The sequence below is a fragment of the Oryctolagus cuniculus genome, chromosome 2 (genome assembly GCF_051225735.1).
Source record: "Oryctolagus cuniculus isolate XC-2025 breed Fujian yellow rabbit chromosome 2, ASM5122573v1, whole genome shotgun sequence".
NCBI lineage: Eukaryota > Metazoa > Chordata > Mammalia > Lagomorpha > Leporidae > Oryctolagus > Oryctolagus cuniculus.
In genome coordinates this window covers 163,558,909-163,575,123 of record NC_142868.1, presented here as the reverse complement: position 1 = coordinate 163,575,123, position 16,215 = coordinate 163,558,909, and the positions used below count along the sequence as shown (strand labels likewise).

The 16,215-nt window shown below is 43.8% G+C and overlaps 2 protein-coding genes across 21 annotated transcripts in view; one reads left to right on the top strand and one right to left on the bottom strand.

The window, feature by feature from the left end:
* Positions 1 to 12,976, bottom strand: part of PREPL (prolyl endopeptidase like) — a 54,930-nt gene extending 41,954 nt beyond the window's left edge. For 4 of the 13 annotated variants that reach the window (XR_016229400.1, XR_016229403.1, XM_002709895.6 and 1 more), the window contains exons 1-2: positions 12,707 to 12,976; positions 11,035 to 11,556 (exon numbers count right to left, since the gene is read on the bottom strand). Coding sequence is in view for 5 of the 13 variants with exons in the window: in XM_002709895.6 (XP_002709941.3) it covers positions 11,035 to 11,253 (219 nt within the window). In the remaining 8 variants the exon portion in view is untranslated. Of the gene's footprint in view, positions 1 to 11,034; positions 12,124 to 12,147; positions 12,361 to 12,706 lie in introns of all 13 variants that reach the window. The other 9 variants (XR_016229401.1, XM_070069180.2, XM_089326455.1 and 6 more) reach the window with 5 other exon arrangements.
* Positions 12,977 to 13,116: 140 nt separating this feature from the next.
* CAMKMT (calmodulin-lysine N-methyltransferase) overlaps positions 13,117 to 16,215 on the top strand; it is a 464,573-nt gene continuing 461,474 nt past the window's right edge. For 5 of the 8 annotated variants that reach the window (XR_016229406.1, XR_016229408.1, XM_089326458.1 and 2 more), the window contains exon 1: positions 13,117 to 13,266. Coding sequence is in view for 5 of the 8 variants with exons in the window: in XM_089326458.1 (XP_089182584.1) it covers positions 13,117 to 13,266 (150 nt within the window). In the remaining 3 variants the exon portion in view is untranslated. Of the gene's footprint in view, positions 13,471 to 16,215 lie in introns of all 8 variants that reach the window. The other 3 variants (XR_016229407.1, XM_070069190.2, XM_002709891.6) reach the window with 1 other exon arrangement.

Here is a 16,215-nt window from a genome sequence, read left to right as displayed (position 1 = left end):
ACAGAAACTAGAGAGACTCAGCCAAATAGAGTTGGTTCTTTCAGAAAATAAAAATGAATAGCAATATTGATAAGAAAAAAATGACATAAGAAACAGTAGCAATGAAAAGATGGCCAACGTGTTTGGGCTATGGCACCCATGTGGGAGACCCAGATGGAGCTCCTGGTTCCTGGCTTCCACCTGGTCCAGCCCAAGCCACTGTGGCCTTCTGGGGAGTGAACTGGTGGATTAAAGAGCCTACTTAACCTTATATGCCACAGCACCAGCACCTAAAATTTTGAGCTATATTTGTAAATGGATTGTTATTTAAAAGTACTATTGGCCGGTGCCGTGGCTCACCAGGCTAATCCTCTGCCTGCGGCGCCGGCACATCGGGTTCTAGTCCCGGTTGGGGCGCCAATTCTGTCCCGGTTGCTCCTCTTCCAGTCCAGCTCTCTGCTGTGGCCCAGGAAGGCAGTGGAGGATGGCCCAAGTGCTTGGGTCCTGCACCCGCATGGGGGACCAGGAGGAAGCTCCTGGCTTCGGATCAGCGCGGTGCAGTTCCTGGACCACCTTTTCTTCTTCATCATCTGCACTAATTTCCCTGGTGATTTCACCAAGTCGTAACCTTAAATGCTACTCATATGTTTAGGACCCCCAAATTTATAACCACCCTGAACCTCTCCCCAGAACAAGTTGAACTTGGGTTTACAGCTGACTGCTTAACATTGCTACTTGGATTTCTAGTAGGTATATCAAACAATATCCGAAAATCAACCTTATGGTCTTTCTGTATACCGTTGTCACCCAAAATCCTATTCTCCAGGCAATCTTTTCTATTTCTAAAAATGACAAAACGAGTCTGTACTGCCAGTGGTTCAAGGTCAAAAAGACTTTGAATCTGCTTTGCCTTGCTTTCCTGCCACACGAAATGAACAGCTTACACCTTTCAATTCTATTTAAGATGTATCCGAATGTGATCATTTCTCTTACCTTGACCTGTACTACTCTGGTGGACCACCACCATCTCTCCTTTGGATTACAACAAAGCCCAAATGCTCTCTCTCCTTCTGGTCTTGCCTTCTAGTTAAAGCAGCTAGAGCAAGTCTGGTCAGATTGCTACAACTCAATTCAGAATAGCAAAGATATGGAATCAACTCAAATGTCCAATTATGGGGGCCAGTGCTGTGGCACAGGTTAATTCTTTGCCTACAGCGTCGGCATCCCATATGGACACCGGTTCTAGTCCAGGCTGCTCCTCTTTGATTCAGCTCCCTGCTATTGCCTGAGAAAGCAGTGGAAGATGGTCCAAGAGCTTGGATCCCTGTACCCACATGGGAGACCTGGAAGAAACTCCTGGCTCCTGAATAGTTCAGCTCTGGCCGCTGTGGCCATTTGGGGAGTGAACCGGCGGATGGAAGACCCTTCTCTTTGTGTGTAACTCTACCTCTCAAATAAAATCTTATAAAATTTTTTTGGGGATATGTACACCATGGAATACTACATAGCAGTTAAAAATATGAAATCCTGTAGTTTGCAACAAAATGGATGCAACTGGAAAACATTATACTTAGTGAAATAAACCAGTCCAAGAAGGACAAATACCGTATGTTCTCCCTGATCTATGGTAACCAACAGCACCTAAAAGGTAATCTATAAAAGTGAAACTGACATTTTGAGATGTGATGACTCTGAATAGCCCTTGTCTTGACTTGAGGAAGAGATTTTTTTTTACTCATGCTGTTTGTTGAACTCTTAGTATAGGGTTAATCTTATGTGTATAAGTTAATTGCAAATAGATCTTAGTAAAAAAAAAATAAGACTGGGAATAGGAGAGGGAGGAGAAAGAAGGGTGGGAGTGAAGATAGGGTGTGAAGAATCACTATGTTTCTAAATTTGTCTTTATGAAATGCATGAAGTTTGTATACCTTAAATAAAAGGTTTCTGGGTTAAAAAAAGTAAAAAAGATTGTATCATTCCTCTACTGGTTTCCCATTTTACTCAACAGGAAAATAAAAAATCTTCACATAAGGCACCTTCAGTGCCAGCATCTCATACGGGCGCTGGTTCGAGTCCCAGCTGCTCCACCTTCTGCTATGGCCTGGAAAAATCAGTAGAGGATGGCCCAAGTCCTCTGGCCCCTGCCCCCATGTGGTAGACCTGGAAAAGCTCCAGGCTCCTGGCTTCAGAGAGGCCCAGCTCTGGCCGTTGCAGCCATATGCAGAGTCAATTAGCAGATGGCAGACCTCCCTTTCTCTCTGCCTCTGTAACTCTACCTTTCAAATAAATAAATAAGTAAATAAATAAAATCTTACCATGTGTTTACTTGGTTCTAAGGCTGTCGCCTCACTACTTTGTTGACAATACTACATACTAACTACAGCACTTGACATTCTAACAATGCTCAGTTACTCCAACTGAGCCACAGCGGCCTCCCTGATGTTTAAGGATCAAGCATGCCCCCACCTCAGTTTTTGATACACTGTTGTGCTCTCTGCCCAGTAAGTCCTTCAAGTTATTGCTCAAATGTCGTCTTCTCAGCTGGGTCTTCCCTAACCATTTTACTCAAGTAACAACCCTCCCTCTCCCCACACTGCCCGCCCTCCCCCAACACTGCCCGCCCTCCCCCCACAATGCCCACCCTCTCCCCACACTGCCCACCCTCTCCCCACACTGCCCGTTTCTCCCTTTCCTGTACCTATCACTTCTGACATATTTTGCTTTTTCCCTCATGTACTTTATTCTTTTTCTCCATTCTTCCAAGTAGGATAAGCTCCATGAAGACAGGGATTTCTATTTTATTGACTGCTATATCATCAATGACCAGAATGATGCATAAATAGTTTAATGGTTCAACAAAAGTTTGCTGAGCTGAAACACAAAGCTCAAATCATAAAATTTAAGATGACCCATTTAACAAAAGGCAGCAAAGTCACAGGATACAGAGAAAATAACTACAGCACATATAAGAGAAAAACATGTTAAAAACTCTCAGTATGCAAAAGACCAACTCATTAGAAAAAATGGTCAAAGTACTCACACGAGTAAGCAATTCAGGAAGACAAAATCCTCAAGATCAATTAAGATAAAAGATGCTTACTTCTTTATTGATCAAGGCAATGACAATTAAGTAACACTACATACTATTTATCTGTCAGAAGGCCAAAAATGAAGAGGTCTGAAATACCAAGTGTTTTCCAGGATACAGAGTTCTACCTTTCATTCATTCCTAATTTGAATGTCTGTTAATACTATCAATTGAGAAATTAACTTGACAAGAAACATTAGGATGTGTATACAATCAGGAATTTCAATTCTAGGGATATACACTAGATATAATCTAACACATATGCAGTAAGGAGATACATGTAAGATGGTGGTTTGCAGCAGTTTTTACATGTTTGTTCACAGAAAATGAATTGTGCTATAAAATACAAAGCGATACTATTTAATAGCTGCAAAAAATGAACTACAGATTCATGTATTATGTAGACACTCAAAATAATGTTCAGAAAAACAGTAAGTCAAACAGTTGTATAAATACTATCTATATAGTGTTTCCAAACACAATAATGGGCTGGCGTTATAGCACAGTGGGCTAAGCTGCTTCCTGCAATACTGGCATGCCACATCAGAGCACCAGTTTGAACCCTGGTTGCTCTACTTCCAATCCAGTGCCTGCTAATGCACCTGGGAAAGCAGATGTCCCAAGTGAGCAGGTCCCTACCACCCATGTGGGAGTCCTAGATGAAGTTCCAGGCTCCTGGCTTCACCATGGAGCAGCTGTGGCCATTGCAGCCAGTTGGGGAGTGAACCAAGGGATGAAACATCTCTTTTCCTGTCTCACATGCTCTGTTACTCTTTCAAATAAATCTTTTTTAAAAAAAAAACAAACATAAGACTAAATACTATCTGCGAGTACAAATACACATGTAATTTATACGCAAAAATGTACAGAAGCAGATAGGAATCTTCAAATATATGTTATTTTCTTAGATAAGAAAAAAGTCACATTGACTATTAGATACATAGGTAGTTGTTATTCTGGATATATTTGTAATACTTTATACTAAAAGGAATTTTAAAAGAAAGGTACTGTGAATCAGGTTAACTGAGGTCTAGTTCTAACTCTACTGATTTTCTTACTCAACCTTAAGCACTGTGGCTTACCTCATTGGTAAAGAAAAAAGCTCACACACATCCTGATTTTAAAACTTACTATAATGCTACCATCATAAGGAAAGACATATAGATCAATGGGATAGAACTTGGTGTCCAAAAATAAACCTTTGCATTTATAGGCAATTGACTATGAAATCCAAAGACAATTCAATGAGAAAATAATGAGCTTTATAGCAAATAGTGTTAACTGGATGTCCAAAAGCAAAAAAATAAAGTTTAGCCACTACTCCCAAACCATGTGCAAAATAAAACAAAAACCGATCACAGGCAGTGGGTGTTGGGCCTAGGGGTTAATACACTGTATCCAACTGGAGGGCCCGAGTTCCATTTCTGGCACTGGCTCCTAATTCCAAGTTTCTCAATGACGAAGACCCTGAGAGGCAACGGTGATAACTCAAGTAATTGGGTCCCTGCTACCCATGAGGGAGAACTCTGAGTTCTAGGCTCTCAGCCCCAGCCCCAGAAATGGTGGGCATTTGGGGCGTGAACTATAGGTGGCAACTCTCTCTTCTCCAAAAAAAAGATCACAGTCCCAAAATGAGCTCAGAAGAGACGATTTCTGGTAACTTTTTACTAAAACTTATGGTTATATTTAAAAAAAAATTTCATTAACTATTATTTAATAAACATTGCTTATCTATTATGTGACAGTTACGTAACGTGCTGGATAAGATACATGTAATAAAATCCTGTCATTAAAAGCCTCCCAATATAATGATCAGGCAAGAAAAGGTTAAAATGATGTAATTACATCACACAGAAGTAAATATAGTTTGTCTCTTCAATTACTAACATCTTTCCAAAATTTCAGACTCAGCTGAACACTGTTGTAACTTCCACTTTAGTAGGAAGTTTTATTTATATATTCTCCTTTCTCATTCTTAAAATCTGAATAACAGCCAGGGCTACACATGTGAAAGAAGTCCACTTAAAAAATGAAGATGAGGGGCTGGCACTGTGGTGTATTGGGTGAAGCTGCCACCTGCGGTGCCAGCATCTCATATGGGTGCTGGTTCACGTCCCAGCTGCTCCACTTTTGATCCAGCTTTCTGGTATGGCCTGGGAAAGCCAAAGATGGCCCAATCCTTGGGCCCCTGTACCTACATGGGAGACCCGGAAGAAGCTCTAGGCTCCTGGCTTCAGATCGTCCCAGCTCCAGCCATTGAGGAGTGAACCAGCGGATCAGACTCACTCTCTCTCCCTGCTTCTCTGTAACTCTGCCCCTTAAGTAAATAAAATAAATCTTAAAAAAAGAGAAATGATGATTATCCAGAAATGTTTTAGAATTTTTTGGTTTGGGACTGTTAACATGATGCCTATCCTAACTGGTCAGGTTTGCCTCTACATCTATCCGTATTAAAAAAAAAAAAAAAAAGGCAAAACAAAAAAAACAAACTTCAGTTTTGTAAGACGACTTTGGGCTGTAGAACCCAGATGAAAGATTATCATCCTACACATTCTAATCGCAAGCATTAATACTTAACTGCACTCCATTCTTATGGTCTTGTTTAGGCTCTTCATTCTTCTGAGTTACTGGCAGGGTTTCCTACTTTCAATCTATTCTCTGCAACTGTCTCAATGCTTTTTCTAAAATGCAAATCTGGTTGTGCCTATATTTTTCAATAGCATTCAGCTGCTTTTAGCAGGCAGTTCAGATTTCTTGCGAGATTTTACAAAAGTACTTGTAAATGATTTGACCCTGCTCACCTTCCGACTCATCTTCAACCACTTTGGCTACACTACTTGGAGGCATGCACATTTACTACACCAGTTGCAGGGATGCACACCTCAGAACTTTCATATAGCTGCTTCTTTTGTTTTTATTTTATTTTTTTATTTTTGACAGGCAGAGTAGAAAGTGAGAGAGAGACAGAGGCAAAGGTCTTCCTTTTGCCATTGGTTCACCCTCCAATGGCCGCCGCGGCCAGCACACCGTGCTGATCTGAAGCCAGGAGCCAGGTGCTTTTCCGGGTCTCCCATGCGGGTGCAGGGCCCAAGCACTTGGGCCATCCTCCACTGCACTCCCTGGCCACAGCAGAGCACTTGGGCCATAACCTCCACTGCACTCCCAGGCCACAGCAGAGAGCTGGCCTGGAAGAGGGGCAACCGGGACAGAATCCGGCGCCCTGACCGGGACTAGAACCCGGTGTGCCGGCGCCGTAAGGTGGAGGATTAGCCTATTGAGCCACGGCGCCGGCCAGCTGCTTCTTCTACTTGGATCCTTGGACTTTAGATCTCCCTTGTTACTTCCTAAGAAAGAGTGTTTCTTTTTTAAAAAAAGGTTTACTTATCTGAAAGGCAAAGTGAGACAGCGTGAGTGAGTGACCTTCCATCTGCTGGTTTACTTCCCAAATGCCCACAACAGCCAGGGTTGGGCCAGGCTGAAGCCAGGAGCCATGAACTCCCATGTAGATCTCCTAAGTAGGTGGCAGGGACCCAAGCACTTAGGCCATCACCTGCTGTTTTCTCAGATGCATTAGCAGGGAGCTGGACAGGAAGCCAAGCACCAAGGACTGGAATCAGCATTTAGCTGGGATGCCAGTGTCCCAAGCAGCTGCAGGGTATTTCTAAACATGGTAACCAAAATAACCTCTCAGGTCGTTACATTTAATCAAAACTCTAAAACAGGAGAAAGAAATAGTCACATAGTAGTGAACAGGATTAGGAAATAGTGATATAAAGGTCATGAATGGGAAACAGTTATGTTCTTTAATCTGGGAGATGCCCACTATGGCTTAACCAAAGTAAATGGGGGCAAAGTGGCATGCAATGAGAGAGGGGCTAGATCTTGCATGACTGTGGAGGCCATGATTAGAAAACTGGATTTTCTAGTAAGTTCTGGAAGGGTTTTAAGCTGGGGAGTAATATTACTTCATTTGTATTTTAAGATCATTCTTTTGATTGTATGCTAAATGGACTGGAAGGGAACAAGAGGGTAGGCAAATAGGAGTTTTTCCCAGCAGTCCAGGTAAAAGATAACTAGAGTGGTATCGATGAAGATGGAAAAACACAGCAGATTCAACACATAGCTTGGAGGTTGATGTAGTACTTCCTAAAGGGTATCATACATGATTTATATATATGAACATCTTATTAGAATAAGGAGAACATCAAACCAGTGACTTCCTGAAGATTATCATTTGATGAGACAAGCTGGTTAAACTAAAATATGGCAAAAATCACAAAGCCAGTTTGGCTTTCTTGTCAATGGAAGTGATGGCAGGGAAAAGGAATGGGAAGAATAAACAGTTTTTTCCAGTGTTCCAGCTTGAACAACTGAATACACAGCGGGGAGATATGAAAGAGTTGGCTTTCAACCTGGAGCAGAATTTCAAGCTGGACAGTTTGTCCCAGAAGCCAGTGCCATGTCCAACTGGAGACTGTTGGGCAGAGGGCAAATATTGTGTAGCTCAGAGGAAGAGTCTGGCATGAAGTAATAATTGCTACGGTACTTAAATCCCGTGATGAGATAAGATTACTTAGGAAAAAAGTAGAGAATAAAGGGCCAGGAGCATCTACATTTAGAGGTAAAGTTGGATTTGAGGTAAGAGGGAAGTGTGGAGACACGACGCCCAAAGGAAAGTGTCTCAGGGAAGGACTGGTCAGGCCCATCAGACCTGCCAAGAGGGTTGGTGAAAGAGAAGTATCTACTAGGTAGGAATAGGTAACACCTTTGGTGACACCAATAGAGATTGTAGTGAAGGAGCAGATTAAAGAGTACACTAGAATGTGAAGAAACAGCCAATAATGAAGTTGTACCTATAAAGCAGCACCACTTATGAATTATAAAAAAATTGTTGAGACTACTTTTGAGTTCTTTGCTAAAATTTTTCTCCTTTCCCAGTGGTGTTCGGAATCCATAAGAATTCGAAGAAATTCAAAGAATCAAAGGATTCGAAGAATCTGATTGGTACAAATCACAGCTCAAAGTCCAGTGAATAAGACAGCTGCCGACTTATTGGGCGATTGGTACAGGAACTGCTCATCTGTAGAAACAGGCAAATGACACACCTAACTGAAGGATTTAGTCCTCTCTCGATTTTACTTTTCATATCTTGTTCAAATTAATATGATCCAAGATTTTAGGAATTATTTTTGCGGGCAGCGCAGGATTATAAGCAATGCGGTATCTGATTTAATGCTATTCTGGCTGGCACCTGAGTCTGATAGAGCAAGTTCATCTTGCCATCTAGCCAACATAATGCGTGAGGTTAAGCTGCTTGCCAATAAGAACTTCAGCCCTGAATTAGTCTGATTAGGTTTAAATCAACAACACTAGATTGCCAAGTATCTCCAGTTTCTAAATACAGGTCTACTGTTAGTGGCTAGGCATTTCAGAACTCCCTGAAGAACTTTAATAAAACAGATCCCTAGGTCTCCATCAGAGATTCTCACCCAGTGGGGCGAGACTCATGAACTGACATTTCTAAAAAGCTCCTCAGAATTCCTGGATTACAGCCATCAGTACTGAAGATTCCAGACTTACAGGTGATACTGATGCTAAGGTAACTAGGCAGAGGTAGACAATCATGAAATGTCAGCACTTCGAAGACTTTTAGACAATGCTAAATTCAAACTCGTCACTTTAAGTCAGGAAAATAAGAATCCTGACCAGTTCACAGTCACACAATTTTTTTTATGTGTGTATTTGTGTTTATATAAAATCTTGTTGTCTGGCATTCCTATTACAGATGCTGTTTTTGTTCCTTAGTTAACTTAGTGAGTCAGTTAACCTTTCGTTAAGCAGACATTTTAATTTGCCTAAAGACACTAACTACCTTTTCTACTTTTATCAGAACCTGTGAGTAGCCAAAGCTGAAACTCAGTGGATGCTGGTTACAAGAATTAAATGTGCATCTTGGCTGGGGGTCTTTCCAGGCTATCTTTACAAAGCTTCCCCAGGTCTCAGTGATCACAGAGGACACTCCAGCTCCTAGACCCAATCACGTCTCCGAGAAATGGCTGACTGCCAATCAGAAATGGCTGATTTTATCAGAGAAAGGAATTACAAAAGAGGTACTCTTCTTAGAGTCACGGAGTCAGATAAAAGTTTCTGGGTACTGGGAATCTGAGAGAGAGATTTGAAAATCTGTCTCAGGGACAAATGGAAGGAAAAAAATAGTCAACCTCCTTTAGAGTGTGAGCTCACCTCACAGCTGTTACCCTGATGGCAGTAATTCCTGCCTACTATTTATAAGCTAAGAGTTAACAGCACAAGATGACGCACTATTCTAAACACAATACAAAATAGAACCATCTCCACGTCCAGAATTTGGTCCAGTAGGTAAAACTTAAACAATTTTATTGTTCTAAAATAAGGATGTGGAAGGAGAAAAAAAACCCACAAGAAATTTAAAAAGATCAAGATGAAGTTAAAAGATGTAAGGATTTTTAAGTGAATCAAGTAAGAAATTGTTCAACTGAGGCAAGGTACCATAAAAGGTAAGCAATTTCAAAGACCAAACATAAGAATCTAGGGCAGCCACAGGACTAACAGATAAAAAGTTACGGGCAAAACAAAAAAGCACACGGACATACCACAGAGGTATGAGCTAGAAAAAGAGAAAAGGGTGGGTAAAAGCCAGAGCCAGGGTGAGACTAAAAAAGTTTTAAAAGAGAAGCAGCTGCCCATCATTCAATCAACACACACATGGATTAAAATGTGGTTTAGGTATACAATGAAATATTATTCAGCTTAAAAAGGACTGCAGTTCTGATATGTCTTCAACATGGGTGGACCTTGAAACCATTAGACTAAGAGAACCAAACACAAAAGGATGAATATTTCATAGTTCTACTTATGTGAACTAGCTAAAATAGGCAAATTTGTACCGAAAGAAAGTAGATGAGAGAGGGACTAGGGGTTGAGGGAAAGCGAGGGCGGAGTTATTGCCTAACAGACATTTTAGGTGGTGATGACAGTGTTTTGGAAACAGTGGTGATGGCTGCGAAACAGTATGTTAGGTGACAGCACTAAATTGTACACTTAAAATGGCTAATTTTGTATTTGATCACAAAAATATATTCTTATAATTAAGAGGAAGTCCCAACAGACTAAATGAAAAATCAGTACGAAACAAAAATTAAACAGGTAAGATAAAGTACAATATAACAAAAACAACTTACATTTAAGCCAGAAATTAAAATAGCTTAATTTCAAATAAGTAGGAGGGCCATATAATTTATCATTCTAACCAGGATATTTTGAGGAAAGGAGAACACTATTAATAATTGCAAAGTGACAACAGGTGTAGACTGGGAACATCCCAGGCAGCCCTGAGTATGTGACTGCCTGTATTAGGGCATTCAGGTCCCCCACTGTCTTATTAAAGATCCAAATGGTTTTTGCTTTAACAGAGAAATAACATACAGTTATATGGCTTTTAGTGAAGTTTACTTTTAGTGAAGTTTGGGATTCATAAGACACTTGGCGTATTATTAAGTCCTATCAGGAGCTATAAACTGGCATCTAGTCGTTTCAGAAAGCTGGATTATATTCGGGAACCCAGTGGCAAGCACATGAAGGAAGCCCTGAGGAGAATCCCTTTCTGTAAGTGTACGTTTTTGTATTTTACATTAGAGACCTATAAATATGTATGAGGGATCTTTTAAAAGTTCTTGGAAAATATGCATGATGAAATAGCTATGCATGAACTTCTAAATTTTTGTAGTCTTAATCCTATTTTTCCATGAACTTTCTCTGAAGTACCCACATAGATATTTTCATACTGATATTTTGTACAACTGAGTCTGAAAATTTTTAAAAATCAAATTAGATTTATAAAATTAGTAGCTCTGATCATCTATGCATTTATTTTTAAGCTAAAATTGATCTTAATGTCCTACAAATAGGTTAACTTAAACAGTCCATACCTTACGCGAGAAGCTCCGCCTTGGGATGTTTCTTGCTAACTCTGAGATCTTGGGTTTACTCTGCAGACACTCGTTTAGGTGATACTTTCTCAATTTTATTCTATTATAATAGTGATCAGCGAAGGGACAGTGATTCAAATTCTGCTTCTGCATGCACTTCCCAAGGCGAGGAATACCATACTTGAAAGCTCGGAGAAATAACTGGGCCTTCTGCTGCATGGTATCAAAGTCCCTGGTGTCTGCTCCCTTTGGGGCTGCCAGCACATGAATGCTTCCCAAGGTATACTGCACAGCAGTGGCTTCTCAGAGTCCCTAAGATCTGCGGTTCTTATCCCTCCCCTTCAGGGCCTGGCCCCTTCAGTTATCAAAACTGCAAGCAGCTCATAGGACAGGTAAGTCTAAACACCTGTGTAATCTAACATTTCACTCAAATCATACTTCTTGGCAGCTGTGACTTAAGTGTCTCATGTGTGAAGTCAATTCTATCAAGCACCACTGATTCTCCAACACATAGGGGGCAAACTAAAACAACAGAAAACAAGAAACAAAACAAAAATTTGCAAGTAAATACACAGACTTAATGGAGCATCTAAGGGGTTTCAGGGGTTTAACAGGTGTAATTCTGAATTTATCTCTGGTACCTAAATGGATGATAAACTGGAAAAACCTAATTACTACACGAACACGGGGCATGAGAGATTAATAGTTGCTGAGTGTTGGCTACATGCCAGAGACTTTCATCTAATTGAAACTTCACATAATTTGATAAAGGAGCTATTACAACTCACATTACAGGTGAGCAAATTGGTGCTTGGTGGTTTAAGTAACCCCATCAGATCACCTGGGCAGTAAGCAGTATGGGAAAAAAGTCCAATCTGGCTTCATAATGGACTCTAACGTTAAACAGGTATTCAGCTCTTAAAAAAAAAAAAAGACTAAAAAACATGGCGAGATGCAAAAATAAAATGTGAAGGCTCTCGATCCTGCTGGGTGGTGGGTTTTAATGGACCTGATAGCTAGTAAATCAGAGGCCCAGGTTCACATGTGGCTCCTGCACTTAACCATGTCTCTGGGCCTCGGTGTCTCCACCTGTAAAGTAATGACATCATTTACCTTCCCGGGTTGTTGGCTGTAAGAATAAAATGATAACTTATGTTAAACTTCAATACAGTGTCCGGCACGTAAGCAACTATGATTAGGAGAGGAACCACCGAGGCAGCAGCACACTGTTGAACCACCCAAGTCGTCCATAAAACGCCCTCGCCCCGCTAGGTCTTCTGTGTCGCAGCAAAGCAGCGGGAGAGTTGGGCTGCGGAGCAGGCGATGCTGGCAAACAGGAAGGAAGCAAGCAAAAGGGGCCCCTGACAACCGGGGTCTGCAAAGGCCCTAGATCACCACATCTGCCACCCGCGTCTCCATCACGCACCCGCAGACCACCCGGCAAGGCTAGGGACGGGGGTGGGGCAGACAAACGGGTGTTCCCAAGGGAACCTATTCGTTTTTCCTGGGCAACCTTGCACCCAGAAATGAGAAGGTCTGAGTGCGAGAGGGAGTGGTACCAGGGAACCCGCAGTCAAGGGACAAGCGTCAAAAAGCGGGGACCCATGGGTTGCGGGGTAGCTGGATGAAAGGGGAAGAGACCCCCAAGCACAGCACCCCCCCCAATACGTACGCAAATTGAAAGTCAGTCTGGCTCGCGACACACACGAGTGAAGGCAGGTCGGAGAACCTGAAGCTCTCAGAAAGCAACAGCTGCGCCCACAGCCCCGTCCAGCCGAAGTGTGCGTGCTGCAGCCTGCAGAGCGACAACCTATCCAGAGCAGCCCAGTGCTGGTTTGCAGCACGCCGGCTTACGTAACCCCTATCTAGCACGAGCTCTAAGCAGATTTCGCCATTTTTGTTGTGGTCATGGAGCGGATTTTCCCTCCCTAGGTTATACAATCTTCAAAGATATAAGACTTATAATAAAGAATTTCTAGTCTTCTGAGCTCTAGACGAACTAGGAGGGCAGAAAACAAGGAGAAACAGGGTCCTATTTGCTCGGCCACAGCTCCCTTACCACCTGGCGTGCCCTCACTCAAGATGGCCACCTGCAAAAATGGTGCAATGACGTACCGGCGCTGCTCTGGTTGTCAAGGAGACGCGAATACCGGAAATGCGGAATTCGGGGAGGGCGCGCGCGCAAGTGCCTCAGAAGAGAGGCCGGCCATCACAGGTCCTGACAGGGAAGAAGTAAGCAGGTCCTGACAGGGGAGAGCTGGGTTGGCTGCACATCCGCGTATTGGCGGGTCCAGTGGGATGGAGTCCAGTGTCACGGACAGCGGGGTTGGCGAGACGGAGCGAGCCACGGGTGGGGTCTCGGACATTGGCGGCGCCGCTCAGGGGTCACCAGTCTCGGCGCCCCTCGGAGCTGCCCGGTGGAAGCTCCTGCGGCAGGTAAGGGAGAGCCCGCTCGCCTCACCTGTGCGTCTGGCCACTCCCCTCACAGGTGCGGGGCCAGCTAGCAACCGACCCCTGCGCGCTCTCCTGCGCAGCTCCGCTTGTCGCGAGAGTGCCCTTTTGCTTCACCTGGTGGTTTTACCAAAAAGGAGGAATTCAGTGGGGTTGGGCGGCTCGGGGAGCAGCCATGGCTGAACCCCGGGGAAACTCGGATCGAAGTAGAAGACCCCTGCCGGGACTTTGGCCGGCGCCGGGGGAACTTTCCGCCTTGCTCGCCAGTCCCCTTCGCGGGCAGCGCTTCGATCCTGCTTCTGTCCCGTCTCCTTCCCTGAGATTCTGGTTTCTGAACTCCCAGCCTGGTCCCTGGTGGCGGTCCCGCTCGCCCCGCGGCTCTTGGCCATCGGCGCGGTCTGCTTACGCGCGTTGCCTGGGTGTCTTCCGTGGGTGAAGTGAGTGGGCCGAGTTGCCGGCTTCCTCCTCCCCCTCTCCCTCGGATGGGGACGTTTCTGCTGGCGTTAGCAGCGATCAGCAAGATACTCGTCAGGGTGTGCTGTCTTACTTGTTAGTGACGAGATCGTCCCGTACTCCAGAGTTGCTGCTGTAGTTCTGGTCACTTCGCCCCTATGCAGATGTGACGGAAATTCGCATTTGTGCAAACGCTCCTTCCAAAGCGCTGGAAGCGGAGACTGTTGATTGGTTCTACACACCAGTGTCATGCCTCTGCCTGAGGTTTTGTGCCGAAAACTTCTCGACTACACTTTCCATTTGTTAACTACTTGGAGAAGCATCTCCTAGCTACGGCCCGCCTTGCTGGAGATCGCACTTTTTGTATTTTGGGGGTGGCTTTTTTATTTTTTTATTTTTTTTTGTATTTGGGGATGTTGTCGCGTTTTTGCATACTTTGGCCTTTGTGTGTTGATAGGGACATAACTCATTAGACTTCAGTAAGATCATTTCTTCACTGTGCATTGACAGTCTTCTCGAGTATTAATGATCTGGTTTTGCTATTCATGTTATAAATGGTAATAAAATACTCTCATAGATCATTGTTATTGGAACTGTCTGTAGTGAAGTAAACATCTTCTAAGATAGAATTAGCGACTGGTGAATAAGGAAGGGTCTTAAATTAGTCATGCACGGGGCCAGCGCTGTGGCCTAGCGGTTAAAGCCGCCTTCTGCAGTGCCAGCATCCCATACGGGTGCCATAAGTCAGTGCCTGTTCAAGTCCCAGCTGCTCCACTTCCAATCCAGCTCTCTGCTATGGCCTGGGAAAGCAGCAGAAGATGGCCCAAGTGCTTGGGCTCCTGCACCCGTGGGAGACCCGGAGGAAGCTCCTGGCTCCTGGCTTCAGATCCGCCCAGCTCCGCCCAGCTCCCTCAGTTTCAGCCATTCGGGGAGTGAACCAGTGGATGGAAGCTCCCTCGCTCTCTCTCTCTCTCCCTCCCCCCCCTCCTTCTGCCTCTTTGTAGTTCTACCTTTCAAATAAATAAATCTTTTTCTAAAAAAAGTGAGTCATACACACACGGAGCCTCCTTAATCCAGAAATGGGAAATCTGAATTGCTCCCAAATCTGACACTTCTTAGTGTGACATGAGGCCAGAGTGGGACGTTCCACACCTGACATGTGATGGTCACAGTGAAAATGCATGTGCAGTAAAAGTATTGTAAAAAGTGATCTTCAGGCTATGTGTATAAGTTATTTATAAAACAGAAATGAATTTCTTGTTTAGACTTGGGTGTCATCCTCAAGATAGCTTATTACGGCCGGCGCCGCGGCTCACTAGGCTAATCCTCCACCTTGTGGTGCTGGCACACCGGATTCTAGTCCCGGTCGGGGCGCCGGATTCTGTCCCGGTTGCCCCTCTTCCAGGCCAGCTCTCTGCTGTGGCCAGGGAGTGCAGTGGAGGATGGCCCAAGTACTTGGGCCCTGCACCCCATGGGAGACCAGGAGAAGCACCTGGCTCCTGGCTTCAGATCAGCGCGGTGCGCCGGCAGCAGCGCGCCGGCCGTGGCGGCCACTGGAGGGTGAACCAACGGCAAAGGAAGACCTTTCTCTCTGTCTCTCTCTCACTGTCCACTCTGCCTATAAAAAAAAAATAGCTTATTAGGTATAAGCAAATATTCCACAATCTGAAAGCTGAGACACTTCGGGTCCCAAGCATTTCAGAAAAGGGAAGGGATATTCAGCCTATGCCTGTATGTCAGTGTTGAGATACACACTGCTTCTTTTGCTACTCAGTGACACGACTTCACTGTTTCTTAGTACAGTAAAAACTCGAGCTCATCAGCACTTGTATTCACTCTGGGTTGCTGCCAAAGTCAGAAAGTGGCGAGTTTCAACTATGGTACCAGTTGAACTCCACACATTCTGACATTTCATATTTTGGCCTCCGGTGCCTGCTGGCCTTCTTCTCTACCTGGTGAATGACTGTTCATCCTTCAGACCCCCATTTCATTCTACTCTTCTGCAAAGCCACCCCCAAATCCTCAGCTGGCAAATCCCTTATCATGTTGTTTTATATCATTTGATTAGAGTGTTTTTTTTCAGTAGGATAGGAGTTCTCACTTGGAAAAGAAGATGTATCATTAACCTCCATCCTCTGCACTAGCACAGATCCTAGATAATTGCTTTTTAGTAAATACTATTGCTTGTGGACAACTTGAGAGTAGGGATAATTTTTAAGTGGCCCATGGGACCTAGTCCTTAGGGTATTATATCAGTTAGCTATTGCTGAGTAACGA